Source organism: Fringilla coelebs (assembly GCF_963513975.1).
Source record: "Fringilla coelebs genome assembly, chromosome: Z".
Lineage (NCBI taxonomy): Eukaryota > Metazoa > Chordata > Aves > Passeriformes > Fringillidae > Fringilla > Fringilla coelebs.
Window position 1 is genome coordinate 83,039,225 of NC_140031.1, and position 15,099 is coordinate 83,054,323.

Genomic DNA, 15,099 nt, shown 5'->3' on the forward strand with positions numbered 1-15,099 from the left:
TCCTCATGCTTGGCCAAAGAACTCAGTAAATCCATTTGGTTTTATGTATTTTAAGGTCTTGATTTTTTCCCATCTTTTGGGAAGACTTGGGGGAGCATGTAGCACTTCATCAGAACTATTCCTCTCCATCTGCCAGATCAATTTATGGAAGAATTCCCATCAAAACTGTCATTTTTAGTGTGCTAACACATGCTTTATTTTTTTTAGGCCTTTTTAAAATTACTGAAATAAATGCCTTTAATCCAATCAGTATAGGGAACCATGGTATCAGTCTTTAATTATGGTCTTGGGCAGCTTGTCCCTGCAAACGGACAATATCCATAGTGCAATCAGATGCCACAATCAGAGCACCACGTCAGAAATGCTTCCTAGCTTCAGGCAGAGGAGAAATCAGCTTCTCCCTGTGCAGCATCTTTACTAGACTGACCCTGAAGCAGCAAAAACCAGACACTTTACTGCCTCCTTACCATGGGTTTTAGGAAAGTTTACAAGGGATCTCTCACTATTTGATATCACATCTTTTTCCATAGCTGAGCTTGAGCACATCATTTAACAGAGGGAACTTTGGAATTGCAAATCTCTTCCTTTTAAATATCTTCCTGCTTGTTATAGCACTCATAAAGCAATGATTATTTGCTATTAAATACCATGAGGTTCCTAAAATTGCAGTAATGTGCATCCTCTACAATGGGGTTTTTCTGTAAATATTTACTTGTATTTCAATCAGTGTTAGTGCACCTCCACACTGGAGGGGGCCAATATTAACTGCAGCTATTGAATTCAACACCTAACCTGGAAAACAAGCTTGGATTTAAAATAATTAGGAGAAGTTCCCACAGCTATCATCAACTAAACGTTTTTCCTCCTTGTACAGATTATAAAAAGAATAAGAAGTGAATTTACTTCTCTTACATTTGCTGTTATATTTTGACTACTGCAGAAATAAACAACACACTGGAAATAGGAAGGTCAGGGCACCTCTTCCAAGAAGTGAAAACCACACTTAAATAAATCTATCTTGAAGCAATCCACTTATCATTCAGCTGTGCAAGAAACAGCAGTAAAGCATGAGATTAGTTCTTCAAAAAAAAATTTTTTTTTTGGTTTTGCCAGAATTCTGGGGGTTTTCTTCAGAAACCAGAGTACTTCACTTCCTTGCACCCTAAAAAGGCATTTGTACATTCTAAAAATTGTCTGAATCTATAGCACTAATCATGTCTGAGTTAGCACTAATTGCTTTACAATATTATTAAGATAAAAATATATGTAATATATGTAATAAAATGCTTTGATTTAAATTAAATATAAATAGTCTTTCCCATCTAAAACCAAATGCAGACAGGTGAAACACTCTCTTTTTCTATTTATCTTTTTCATAATGTTCTAGAAGTTTTCCTACCAATTGTTTTCAATAAAGACTTCGAGGGGTTTCACTTTGGTTTTATTCAAACTGAGGAAAATAGTAGGAAAATAGTAGGACATAGAGTCACAAGGATGAACTGCTTATGTAGGATCCAATATATTGTTACATACAGTGCTTCTCTTTCACTTTTTTGTTTCTTCCTTTGGGGGAAGAAATTTATGTGTATTTCCTGTATTCTTTAAACGCATTCAGCTGGACAGCTTTGCTTTACTGGGGAACAAGAAACTTTGCTCTGGAAGACCAAAGTTTTTGTTCTTTTGAGATGCTCTTAGAGCAATTCAGCGGGGGGGCTTTGGCCATCTAAAATGTCAGACTCAGCCTGAAAACCAAACATCTCCTTCACTCCTATAATTAGCAGTATGAAAAAGAGTTAATTAGAAAAGATTGTGTATACCTACACTTATAATAGACTAAATCCATTTTCCTTCTCAAAACTACTGCTGGGAAAGGAAAAATCAGAGGCTTTTGGAATAAACCTCACATTCTTCCAACAGCCCCTCCATCCATCCCTCTGCATGCCTGAGTAGAGATCACCATGTCTAAATGTGTTAATCTGAATATCCAGAGGAATCCCAGGAGCCTTCTTACAAGAGGATAGGGTATCAATACTGACATGAACACACATGTATAAAAAAATCCTTGAAAGAGAAAATTGTACCAAAATGTTCAGATATCAAAGCAACACAGAAAAATATATAGAACAACTTGTAAGCAGCCAGTGTAGGTCTGGCTTTTTGTCTAGGGTATTGTTTAATAGAAAGAAACAACTGCTGAAAACCACAGTTTATACAAATTTTTATTAATATTTTATTGAGGAAAGCAATTCTGTAAAGTCTAAAACATCCTGTAAGCTGAGGCTGAACCTGTCTACTACCATCAGCTGTAGGAACAGAGCTCAAATCAGGTATTTCAAGAACCTCTGATTGACCATCACCCACCACATGGAGAGAGGAAGAAATTAACAAAACCCTGATAAAAAGTGCTGCACCATTTAGTCTGACATTCTCAGAAAACCTAGGAAAACTCGAGAAAGTTTAACAGTAGTTGCTGGCAGCAAGCCAGGATGCAAGTTCCACTAGTGCCACCAGCAAATACTTTTGAGTTTTGTCCCAGAATGAGACCAGAGTTGTGGTTCATTGGAGCAGTCCATGCTAATTGCACTAAAACTGCCCAGGTTGCTGGCAGAAGCAGGCATTTGGTCTGGCCACATCAAACCACCCTCCTGAAAAGCAAAATGCACAGCCTAACTCGCTCCTGATGAAACCAGGCTCTGGCTGTCTGCAAGGCAGAAGAAATTGCCTGCATTGTCCCCACCTCCAGCTGCTGCAGGACTCCTCAACAGAGGAGAAAGAGCATCTAGACGGATTTTAAAGCCTGATGGCGCAGTCACAGCCACAGCAGGGATGGGAACAGTAAAACCTGCACTAGAACATAACCAATCCACCCCTGCGGCTCCAAGCAAGGTGTCTTGGAGTATGATCCAGGGTTCTGAGGGCACCCTGATGACTCCACACCCCAAATGGTTTTTACTACACAATCCTTTTAACTGAGAGGGGGAAATACCAGCTGGGAGACAGAGCCTTTGGAAAAGTGGGCCCAACAACCAAAGCATCCAAACAATGTCCGTGGGGAATGGCTCACTCAGGAGCAGGGTGCCACCCTGTTGTGTGGGATGGAGACTGTGCTGGAAACACCTCTCAGCAGCCAGTGTGTCACCCACCAGACTCACACCTGACATCAAAACCAGCTGTTCCCACTGTCCTGGCACTCCAGCCAGGAAAATCTGACCATAGGAATTCATCCACGGACAAGCTGGAGGAGAATGGCATCCCACCCCATTGTGCAAAACTGAGACAGAACTCAAAGCATGAGCAGCCATGAATCACAGAATCATGGGTTGAAGGGACATTAAAGGTCAGCCAGTGCCACCTCCTGTCACGGCAGGGACACCTCCCACTGTCCCAGGTGCTCCCAGCCCCAGTGTCCAGCCTGGCCTTGGGCACTGCCAGGGATCCAGGGGCAGCCCCAGCTGCTCTGGGCACCTGTGCCAGCCCTGCCCACCCTGCCAGGGAACAATTCCTTCCCAATGTCAATTTTAAGTCCCTCTTTCAGTTTAAAACCATCCCCACTCATGCTCTTGCTATCTGCCCATGTAAAACATTCATTCTCCCTGTTTTCCAGGAGCCCCCTTTCAGAGGGATGCTCATTAAAAGCTGCCATGAGGTGTGCCCAGAGTCCATGGAAGGCCTCTCAGGCTGAGAGCAGCCACCAACAAGAGGGTGTGAAACTTTGTGTGGGCTACACGGAAAAGCATTTTTAGGGGTTGCACAAGGCTTGTTATGGAAGTGCAGGAGCAAAAGGCAGGGAAAGGGAGGCATAGAATAGGTTGGAGGAGCAGCAAGCTTTGGAAAACACAGAGATAAGGGGATAAGGGATTTCAGGTAAGCAGAGTGATCAATATTCTTGTCTGGCCATGATCTGCACATCACCACCATCACCAAACCCACCTCTCTCTCCTCTCCTTGATGAGGGGACTCCATGTGTGCATCCCTGCAGCTCTCAGTGCCCCTTTCTGGAGCTGGCACCAAGAGGCCACAGGTGCCTGCAGTGCCAGGGGCAGACGGAGAGCAGGAGGTGAGAGCCTGGCCCGGCCGAGCTGCGACCACCCGGCAAGGCCGAGCCGGGCCGGGCCGGCCAAGGCCGGGCTGCACCAACAGGGACTTGGTGAGTCGCTGCTGGAAACGGCTTAAACTAAACTAAAGCCAACTCTACTAAACACAGCGGTTTAGTAACTAATTAGGAGCTCCAGGGTGCTCTGCTTGACACAATGCAAAGCAAACAAGGCAGCTTCTGGGAACACCACGGGCCTGGGTGGCTGGCTGAGAGATGGCTCTGCAGGCCTTGTGTGCCCAGCTGGAGCCGAGGAACAGCAAAGGCAGGAGTTTATATTTTTCAAATTCTGTAGTGCTTTAGGGTATAAGTCTAAGCTCCAAATAGAGTGTTAGTTATTGTCTTCACGTTTTGGTCAGACAACACAATCCCTCTGGGCCTGAAACTCAAGGGCACCCTACAGCCTCAGGCCCCGAAAGTATAAATAAAAGTGAACTGGGGGGAGCAAACTGGGGGTAAATGACTTCATTACCTGAGGCTGTATTTGGAGGATTAATCCCTGAAATGCAATGGGCCATTGCAAATGGACCAAACTTATAATTGTGTGAAAAACTCGTCACCATTGTCCATCTTGGGTGCAGCCTCTGAGAGGTTTCTGACTGCCCAAGCTGTACCTATTGAAGGCCTTTAATAAAGAAAACACCCAAAACACTTTATTCTCTCAGTCTTGCCCAGCCTCTGTTCTAGGGGACTGTTCTCCAAGGCATCCTCAGGGGATGGAGGTCCAGGAGCAGCCCCCGGACAGCCTGCACAGCTCAGGGGTTTCTGGGGGCTCACACCGGGTGTCTGTACTGATTGCCCCTCTCTGCCTCACTCCCAGCCCACCAGAAAACACAAAATCCTGGTTATTAAAGCACCAGGCCCCAACTAACACAGTTTTACTGACAGCAAGGCATCAGCACAGCGCAGCTCTGAGATGCCACAGGGAGCCTACAACCACCTGCAAAATACTGTGTAAAATACACAGCAAAGTGTGCTTGCAAATCTGAGAGAAAGCCTTGCTGCTTCTGTTTGTTTTTGATTTTAAATTGCCAGTTAGAGGGCAGTAGTTCCTTGCACACCTTAAACAGTGACCCAGGTGAAAGAATTATTCCCATTTTCCTCCCTGCTCTTCTCCCACATCACCTGTGCAGTGAGCAGACCTGGAGGAATGAGATCGATTACAGCTAAGCTGGCAATAAATTAAAAAAGCATATTTCCTTTTCAAATCAGTCTCCCAATTAAGTTCACACTTGTGCCTGCATGAAAGGAGGGTTTTTATTCCCACACGTGGGAATTTAAGACTTTGGAATAAGCTAAAGCAGAGAAGTCCAATAAATTTTATTAATACTGCATTCATATGAAAAAAAAAAAAAGCATAAGAGTTTTTGAGCTAAATGCAAAAAAGCCTTAAAATATAGAAGATTTTGTAGGAGACAGTGATAAGTACACCTCAGTGTATTGAGGGTGAAAGAGATTTTTTCATAAGAGAACAAGTCCTGGGAGAAAGCCAAAAACAGGACTTCCCTATGCAGTCACTGACAGAGGAACTAGGACTTGCCAGGAATAAATCCTCCTGCCCAAAACTGTAGCTCAGAAGGAGCAAACCATGCTCTGCCACCCTGGATATTAATGAGAAACCAAAATAATGAAAATTCAAATAAAATGGAAGGGGAAAAAAAGTAAGTACAGATGTGGAACTGGTAATGAGGTTCCAGTAAAATATACTGGATTAAATATCCCACTTCCTGCTCAAAAGCCAAACAATACCTTATGTGAGGTGGGGGCTATATGGACAGGAAAAATGGACAACATCACAGCAGAAAAGATCCTTTCATTAGGTACTGGCATCTGAAAAAAATTCTTATTTACCCAGAGTAGACCATGGGGTGCAGTGAGATTGCAGCATCCTTTTTTCAACACTCTGTTTATAACTGTCAAAGTAAATTAGACATGGAAGAAATTTTGATAGCTACAAATATGTTTTGGGGGGAAAAAAACCCAATGAAAAGCAGTACAAAATTAGATTTTCTATATGTCAATCTAAGAAAACAAAAAGCCTCAACTACCTCAATTGCATTGTCTCAGCTAACACAGGGATTACCACAGCTCCTCATGAGGATATGACCCTCTGGAAAGCAATTAAATACTTCCCTTTCTCAAATGCCAGCATATTCACATGGAACAAGATGTTCCCTGGTCTCTTTTCAATATAAGAGTAGTGGCAGTCTTCTCAATGCCTCCAACAATTTGTAACTAAGACACCTGAGGCAGTACAAGAAAGCATCTTTAAAGTGCTACATAAAATGCCATTCATCAATTCCAAAAAAAACCTTAGGTTAGGCTCCAATCAACAGTGGCACTTCTCCCATTTGTCAAAAATACAGATAAACCTAAGGGAAAAGGTCTAGATCATGATGAAGGCGAAATTCAATCCCTAAAGAGAATCTGTGCTATTTTGTTCAATTAAGTTGGCAAGAAAAGTCTTACACAATACTCAAAAACTATTATTTTAGCTTCTTTTTATCTATCTTCAGCAAAAGACCCAACGGTTTAGTAACTAATTAGAAACTCCAGGCTGTTCTACTTGACACAATGCAAAGCAAACAAAAGCAGCTTCCAGTGAAGTAGAAAATCATCAGAGCAAGGAGATAACCCACAACAGGGAATGACACTCCATGCTTACCAACTAAATTTTACAATTTCTTCTGGTCACTCATTGGAATTTTGTCCAAGAAAACACAAGAAAGCCATGTCTGTATCCCTGGGAAACTTCCCCAAGGAAATTTACATACCTGTGCAGAAAAGATGATGAAGAAAATCCCCCAAATGGCATAGGACCTTGAGACTGTTCCTCACAGAGATGCCCATAGCTTAGTATCACCAGGAGATAGGCCCAAATAAGGTAGAAACAGGCAAATACCAAAAGGGGTGGAGGTAAAAATACTGATCTTAGTTACCTCAGAGCCTCAGCTGTCCTGTAAAGCCTGAAATTACAACTCCCTGCTGGAGTCCAAAGTCAGCCACCCTGACCCTGAGTGTCACAACCAGCTTCTCTGCAAGTTCTCACTATTTTCCGTTGTGCATTGTTTGCCATTGCCTTCATTTCGTGTCAGTTTCTACCTTGAAAATTCATGTGTGACACACAGACTGAACTACAAGGACAAAAAAATTACCTCATATTACGAAGCTCTTACTCCTTATGTGCCTTTTACACCAGGCAGTGGACAAGAATCCCAGGACCACAGAGGCTGGACAATCCCCCCCAGCCCATGGAGTCCCAGCTTTGTCCCATCCCCACCCTGTCCCCAGCCCAGAGCTCCGAGTGCCACCTCCAGGTGCCACCTGCAGGGCTGGGCACTGCAAAGCCCCCTGGGCAGTGCCAGGGCAGTTGCTGAGCCCCCTTTCCATGGGGAAATTCCTGCTGTGCCCACCCTGAGCCTGCCCTGGCCCAGCCTGGGGCCGTTCCCGCTGCTCCTGTCCCTGTTCCCTGGAGCACAGCCCAAATCCCCCCTGTGTGTCTCCCCATGTCAGGCAGAGGTTGTGGCAAAACCAAACTGATGCTGCAGAGAGGGAAGCCCAGGATGCTGCTGTCCCTAAATGTCCACGAGCAGGAGGCAAAAAGCCCTGCTATCTTCCTCACTCACTGTCAGGAGGATGCCTTGATTTAGGTTTTATATTTTTCAAATCCCGTGCTGCTTTAGGGTATAAGTCTAAGCTCTAAGTAGAGTGTTTTAGTTATTGTCTTCACATTTTGGTCAGACAACACAATCCCTCTGGGCCTGAAACTCAAGGGCACCCTACAGCCTCAGGCCCTGAAAGTATAAACAAAACTGAACTGGGGGGAGCAAACTGGGATAAATTACTTCATTGCCTGAAACTGGAATCGGAGGACTAACCCCTGAAATGCAAATGGACCAAACTTATAATTGTGTGAAAAACTCGTGACCTTTGTCCATCTTGGGTGCAGCCTCTGGGAGGCTTCTGACTGCCCAAGCTGTACCTATTGAAGGCCTTTAATAAACACCCACTTCATTCTCTCACTCTTGTCCAGCCTCTGTTCTAGGCAGCCACTCTAAGGCATCAAGCACTGCACAGCAAAAGCTGTCCCTGAGCAGGCCATGCCCTGCAGCAGCACGGGGCTGTGGTGTCACACAGGGGACACTGGCCCAGCCCTGAGCCCCAGGGACCCCAGGGCAGGGCATGGTGGGGTCACCCAGAGCTGCCCCACTGCCCGCCCGCAGGGCTGGCCTGGGAGAGCACAGCACCCCACTCAGAGGCACCAGAGATGCCTTCAGTTTGAGCCTTCATATTCTCCAGATTCTGTACTGCATTAGGATGTAACTCTGAACTCCATATAAAGTGCCAGCAGTTCTCCTCACAGCTCAGGCACACAGAACAATCCCTGTCCACCCCAGAGCCAAGGACACCGCTGCAGCTTCGGCCCAAAAAGTGCAAACAGCAGGGAAGGGAGGAGAGCAATGGGAGGGTGGGACTGCAGAACCTGGAGCTGGGGTTGGACACTGAACCCCAGCATGGACACGGACCAAAACTTATCAAAGTGTGAAAATTCACAACTCTGAGTCTATCTTGGGTCCATCTTTGGTCTACCTTGGGCTCACCTTGGGTGTACCTTGGGTGGAGCTTTGGTCAGACTTTTGTACTGCCCAAGGTGCATCCTTTGAGGCCTTTTAATAAATACCCACTTTATTCCTTTAACACTGTCTAGCCTCTGCTCTAGGCAGCCTCTCCTCCATCACCAGAGGAGGACACATCTCCCAAAGCTGGCTGCCCAGGCAGCACAAGGCCTGCAGCCCCAGGGCCTCACTTCACAAGCTCTAAATTAAAAACTACGAGCTGCTCATGTTCAATTTTAGTTCTGAAGCAGAATCACTTCTGTTTACATGGCTCATGTCCTAAGCAATTCGGGAGCTGCCTGGCTGCTTGTGCGTTACCATGGCACTGCAGATTAGCTGAGGTGAGTGTGGATGGGAGGAGGCTGCAGAAAGTGCATTTCGGCAGCAGCTTTGCCTCCTGTTATAAATGACAAATACAGTTACTGCCTTTCACGTTTATGTCTTAGCTTCTGTTTTGCAAGTTATTATTGATCACAAAGATCCTGACATAGTGCAATGTGTGATTCCTTTTAGCTGCTTCTTGCTATAGTATAATCTGTCCATTTAGGTATGCACTGTATAGCTTATAGATAGTAAATAGTAATTTGATAAATATCTCTTAGGCCATAGCATAATATTAAAATAGAGACTATCTGATGTTTACATGCTTTTGTGTAACTAACTCAGAGAATGGTGTAAGATAATGATGTGGTTCCTTGCATTTGTGGACTGAGTGGTAAAACAAGAGTGACAAAAACCAGAACCCAATTTACTGGCTCCTCGTTACCAGGGAGTGTAAAAACAACAGGATGGAACCACAAGAAATAAAATATATTGGTTTAATTTACAAGATGTCATGATGACAAGCCAAAGGTTAAAACCAAGCAAAAGAACATCTAAACCCAAAGGAATGTTTGAATATATACATATCCAACTCAAACTCTTATGAATATGCTTGTACCCCCTGTAATGTAACAGTACATAGAGAACATGGTTTAGGTCAATGGTGTGCTTTTGGCAAATAGCCAAGCACCCCAGCGCTGAATTTTATCCCTTTTATGCCTTATTAAACTTTTAAAAGTTTTGAAGAGTGAGCATTTTTTCTCATACCTCCTGCATTCCTCAGGCCTTCAGTGAGATGACTTTAATTTGGATTACACCTAAACCATGGCCACTTGCCACACAGGCCTCTTCTTGGGCACAGGCTACTGCATGGCTCAAGGTCCTACCACAACACTTTTCCCAAAACTGTGGTTCAGGTGGTTCAGAATTGCAGTTTCAAAGTCAAAATTTTATTTGTCACACTTCATCATCTTAATGGCTTCACCTCCTCTTTCTTACATTTATTTCTCTGTAAGAGTTTTTAAGGAAAAACTCATTTATTCATCTGTCATATCATTAATTTCCTCATTCACATGACACGCTTGTCTCTAACAGAAGACTAATCCTAGGGCTTCTTTCTAATAAAATAATATTCTTCCTGAACTAATTTCAACTGCAGCAAAATTGCTTATGAAAGATAAAAGAAAGTGAAATAAGCATTGAATGTTAAAGGTGTTATTTTCCTATAAGGTACTCATGAATTGCAAAAAACATCCAGCTAATACATGTAATCATTTCTTTCTGTTCGGAAGATGGGTTTAGGTTCTCAAGTATTATCCATTTATCTGTAATAAAATGGATCAGAGGGTCACAAATCGAGTTTCATACCTTGCTTGGTGAATAGCTTCTACCCACTCATCTCCATCAACCTCATCCTCACAACGCAGTTCCAGCGGCTTCTGCCCCTCATGGCCAAAGAGAACAGTAAAGTAATGCTGCAAATTAGAACAAAGGAAAAAAGGGTTCAAAAAATCGAAAATTTAAAAATATACAAAATTTTTAAAATAAACAAAAAAAAAAAAACTCAACCAAACAAAACAAGTAGAAAATTTGTTTTCAAAAACACACCCCACCCACCAAATAAAAGCCACCAGAAGACTTTCTATACTCAGCCCAGTGTGTTGCCAGCCCAAAGAAGATGTGTTTTAAGTTTTAGTCTTGAAACATGGATGGAAGTTAAAACTACCCTGAAAATATTCCCCTGTGTATCAAGGTAATAGCTTTCATGTACTTATTGCTAAGTTATTGTTCTTAAACTTCCACATCCAAGACAACAAAATACAATTCCCTGAAGAGCTCCTACAAGCCAAGTACAATAACAGAACTACAGTGGGGTGTCTGCAGTTCTCTTTCACATTTTTTAACCTAAAACTTCCCTCACAAGCCAGCGTGGGGACCCAAGCCTGGAGCCCCTCACAAAAATGCAGACTATGCACTGGTTCTAGCTGATTCCCCACCTTCCCAGAAGAACAGGGACTCTTTTCATCCATCACACTCCCAAAACATGTTTCCCCCGCTCTCTAGAAGTCTCACCCATCACTATATGGCAACTACCTTTTTTTTTTTTTTTTTTGCAAGAAAATGCTATTCCCCCAAAATCTCACATTTCTTGCATGAAGGGCATTGCCCTGTGTTCCACAGAACTTTCAGGGAGGTTTTTGCCACTGTCAGAGCGCAGCATAAACAGATTTAGCTGGTGGGGAGGGGAGAGCCACTTTAGCTCCCATTTGACAGGGATGGATATTTACAACCTTATTTTGCACAGCTTGTGTACCAACTTACAGCCAGGCAGCAAACAGGCTTCTTCCAACTCAGAGCAAAACAGGTCAGAAAATATTCTACCTAAACACACACCTTTGATTTCCACAGGTGCCCTAAATATACAGGCAGGCGGAAGAGTGAGGGTCATAAAAACATCTGGGTTTGGGTCTGAGGTCATTCAGAACTTCTGACTGAGCATGTCTGGATCCCTCCACTGTCCTCACTGCCCAGAACTCCCCCAGCCCCTCCACACCTGTGCACAGGGAACAGAAATTCCCATCTGGGCTCCAACAGCCAAACTCAAGCACTCCTACATTTGGCTTCCTTTTGGGCAACATGAGCACAAAAAAAGGCATTCCAGGAGGAGAAATTATTCCCTTGTGCATTGTATTAGTTAAACAACACTATGCATATAAAAAGCACTCCTCATGCAGAAGAGCACCAGAACTGCAGGATTAGAGACAATCACAACAGAAATGAGGCCAAATCAGAAGCAGCATTCACATTTAACAGGCTTTAACTAAATCAAGTTCAGACTCAGACCTGTTAAGCCCCAGAAATTAAACAGCTCCAGAGCCCAAATGAGGAATAATAAATGAGTACAAGGACAATCTTATAACCTGTGGGGTTTCAACAGAGCATATCACTTATACCTGAATACCATGAATAGGAAGGAAAAACCCATTTAATCAGGTCCATAGAATTCTCCATAGCAGAGAAAGATAAAAACTTTTACAACAATACAGTGCAGTTGAAAATAACCTACAGCACAGTGAAAAGTGCAGCAAGATTACACACAAATGTGCTCTGTTTATAGAGTGGAATAGTCTATTTTAAAAAGCATATTTAAAGATAAATCACACTGTTCAGCACTGCATATTATGTAACAAGTTATTTGCGTTTCATAAAGCTGTTACATATAAAATTAGAATAAAGACTCAAGTGCAGACAAGCACTGGATTTAATCCCATTGTGTGGGGATTCAAGTTAAAGGGAGAGACAATATCAGAGTCCTCCCTACTTTCAAAGTGCAGCAACTCAGACCTCTCTAAAGCAAGACTTGCAGTGATCTCATGTCACAGAATTTAAACTCAGAGGTGTGCAGTCACCATGGTGACAGGCACGCCAGAAACACACAGGCCGAGAAAATGCATACATTTAAACTAACTTAGAGGGCAACCACAGCAGGTCTGGACCCAAGGGCAACTAAAGCTAAATTACAGACAGCATTTGTTTTGAAATCACCTACATCTGTCAGCCCCCCAAATAGATATACTGAGTCAAGCATCAGCATCAGCTCTCACTTCATTTATCCAGAAATAGTCAATTCTAGAGCACAAAAAGTGCAAGAAAAATCCCATAACATGCCTCTGAAAAGAATCTCAAAGTCATCTTTAAAATCTCTTTTCAAAATAAATGTTGCTCATTTAAAAAACAAATTTACTACAAGAAAATAAGATGGTGTCTGTGATGCACTATTACATTCTCCAGTAAGTGATGTATGTGAGTGGGCCTGTATATATAATTACACAGAGACAATATAATTTTAGCACTGCCATTCAATGCCAAACAGTTCAGCTTGCACATCACTGCAGCACAGTACAGGTAAAAAAAAACCTTCTGCATACACACCATCCTTTTTCTGAAGGGAAAACAGTAAATATTTAAGCCCTGTAGCACATATTTACATCAACTACCCTCATCACCGTCATTATCCCGTCTGTTGCATATCAGGAAGACACTTATGTTTCAAGTTCAATTTTGACAATTTTGTTGTTTATGTTTATTCTGAAAACCACTGGAATCATAGAGGGTAATATGAACAATCTGTGTTTTGACATAAAACAAATGAAGTAATTTCATTTCAGGGTGTCATTTCAGTATTCAGTGACATGGCAAGGCTTCATTTGCACAAAAACACCTTTGGCAGAGTTCTTGAAGGTAAAGCTGGAGATAAAAAAGAGGAGAGGAAGCCTCAGGTACCTGGAACAGGTACGAAGGCATGACTGACAGCCAAGGAAGGAGCCGAGGCACATCAGGAGCAGTGCAGTGTGTCACTCCTTGGCTCCTACCTGGGGCTAGCCAGAGTTTCTCCCTCCAGTGAGAGGAGCACCGAGGGAGGAGCTGACGGGTGCCTGCTGCAGAGACAAGGCGGGAGCCAGCCCAGACTCTGGGGGCAGAAATCCTGCACCACCGCTGGGCTGCCCAGCAGCTCACAGCGCAGCTCTGCCCTCGAAAAACTGCCCAAGGGATGGCAGCACTCAACACAAGGCAGCAGAACCTCTGCAGCTCCAACATTTCCATTCCAGAGGGGAAAAAACAGTGTTCTGACTAAAAAAAAAAAATCAGACAAACTCTCAAAAAAAAAAAAAAGTGTGCAACAGAGCAAACAAACAAACAAAAACCACACACACAAAACACCAGAGGAACAAAAATCCAAAAGCCAACCCCCCCCCCCCCAAAAAAGCCACAGAAAAAAAAAAGATTAACCCAAATGATACATGCCCTGTAACAGAAATACTGCTTTTCAGACCGCTGAGGTCAATGAGTGGTGATGCCCCAGACAACTGTCCATCCCTAAGATTTCCTTGCTAAACATAAAACTAATTTATATTAACGCACTGTAAAACTGTCATTTTAAAACTTAGTTGTGCCATGATCTGGCCAGGTGCTATTTCCTGATTTTTCACTGATTTATTGCAGTCCTGGCTTAACTACTCAAGCCAGGATGTTGAGAATAAATTAAAAAGAAAATTACAGGCATCAATATTGATAAGAATGGGAAACAGAGATGAAAAACAGTAGTGGAAAATTTGTCTGTGTACTAAGATTGCTAGCAAAACATTAAGAGCCATAACAAAAGCCTGTCTTTAATGTGAGCATGAGGAAGCTTAATCATCTGCCATGTATTTAAGGCTTACATTCACTGCCTGATGTTTGCAAGGGCATGTTGCAAACCTTTGATGCTGGAAAAGGTGGCAGAGGTGATTAATTAAAATTTAACATGACAAGCCAAAAATATTTATTGTTCTTGACTTCTAAAGACATTTTCATTTCAGAACCTGGAAGCCTGTGTGCAACCTGAAATGCAAGTAAATTACTGAGCAAAAGAGAACAATCACTGCAGCAACTGAAAACTCCTCAGTAATCCCAGAAGGAAAAGCAGCAAATTGCAGTCTAAATCAAAGCAGCTTATGCTATCCAAGGACACATGAACTCATGGAGTTTTCAGAGGTGTTCTACTGACAGTATTTTGCCCAGCATCTGAAACACAGAACAAAATGTGTACTCTGTATTACTCTCATCCTGGGAAAAGGGAAGGAAAAGAAGGGGAAATGTTGGGAAGAAGGCAGCACCTCTAGGAGGGAATAAGCAGGCAAGGATTAATATGTGGAGGTGAGGGAAATGTTTGGGGGAGAAGGCAGCAATCCCTCACAGAGAGAGATTATTTATTACAATTTGTGGAGTCAGGACAAGGGGAATGGTTTCAACCACAAGAGGGTGAGATGGGATACTGGGAAGGAATTGTTCCCTGGGAGGGTGAGGAGACCCTGGGATGGAGCTCCCAGAGCAGCTGTGGCTGCCCCTGGATCCATCCCTGGCAGTGCCCAAAGCCAGGTTGGAGCAGCCTGGGACAGTGGGAGGTGCCCCTGCCATGGAGGGGTGGGATGGATGGGCTTTAAGGTTCCTTCCAACCCCAACCATCCTGTAATTCCATGGCTGTGCATGGTGGGCAGCAGAGCTCCTCTCTGCCAGGGAAGATTCCCC

At 43.4% G+C, this 15,099-nt stretch overlaps 1 protein-coding gene across 2 annotated transcripts in view; it reads right to left on the reverse strand.

Moving 5' to 3' along the window:
- Positions 1-15,099, reverse strand: part of RASGRF2 (Ras protein specific guanine nucleotide releasing factor 2) — a 125,455-nt gene that overhangs the window by 78,202 nt on the left and 32,154 nt on the right. For both annotated transcript variants that reach the window (XM_084225951.1, XM_084225950.1), the window contains exon 2: positions 10,399-10,505. In XM_084225951.1, the coding sequence (XP_084082077.1) occupies positions 10,399-10,505 (107 nt within the window). The remainder of the gene's footprint in view (positions 1-10,398; positions 10,506-15,099) is intronic.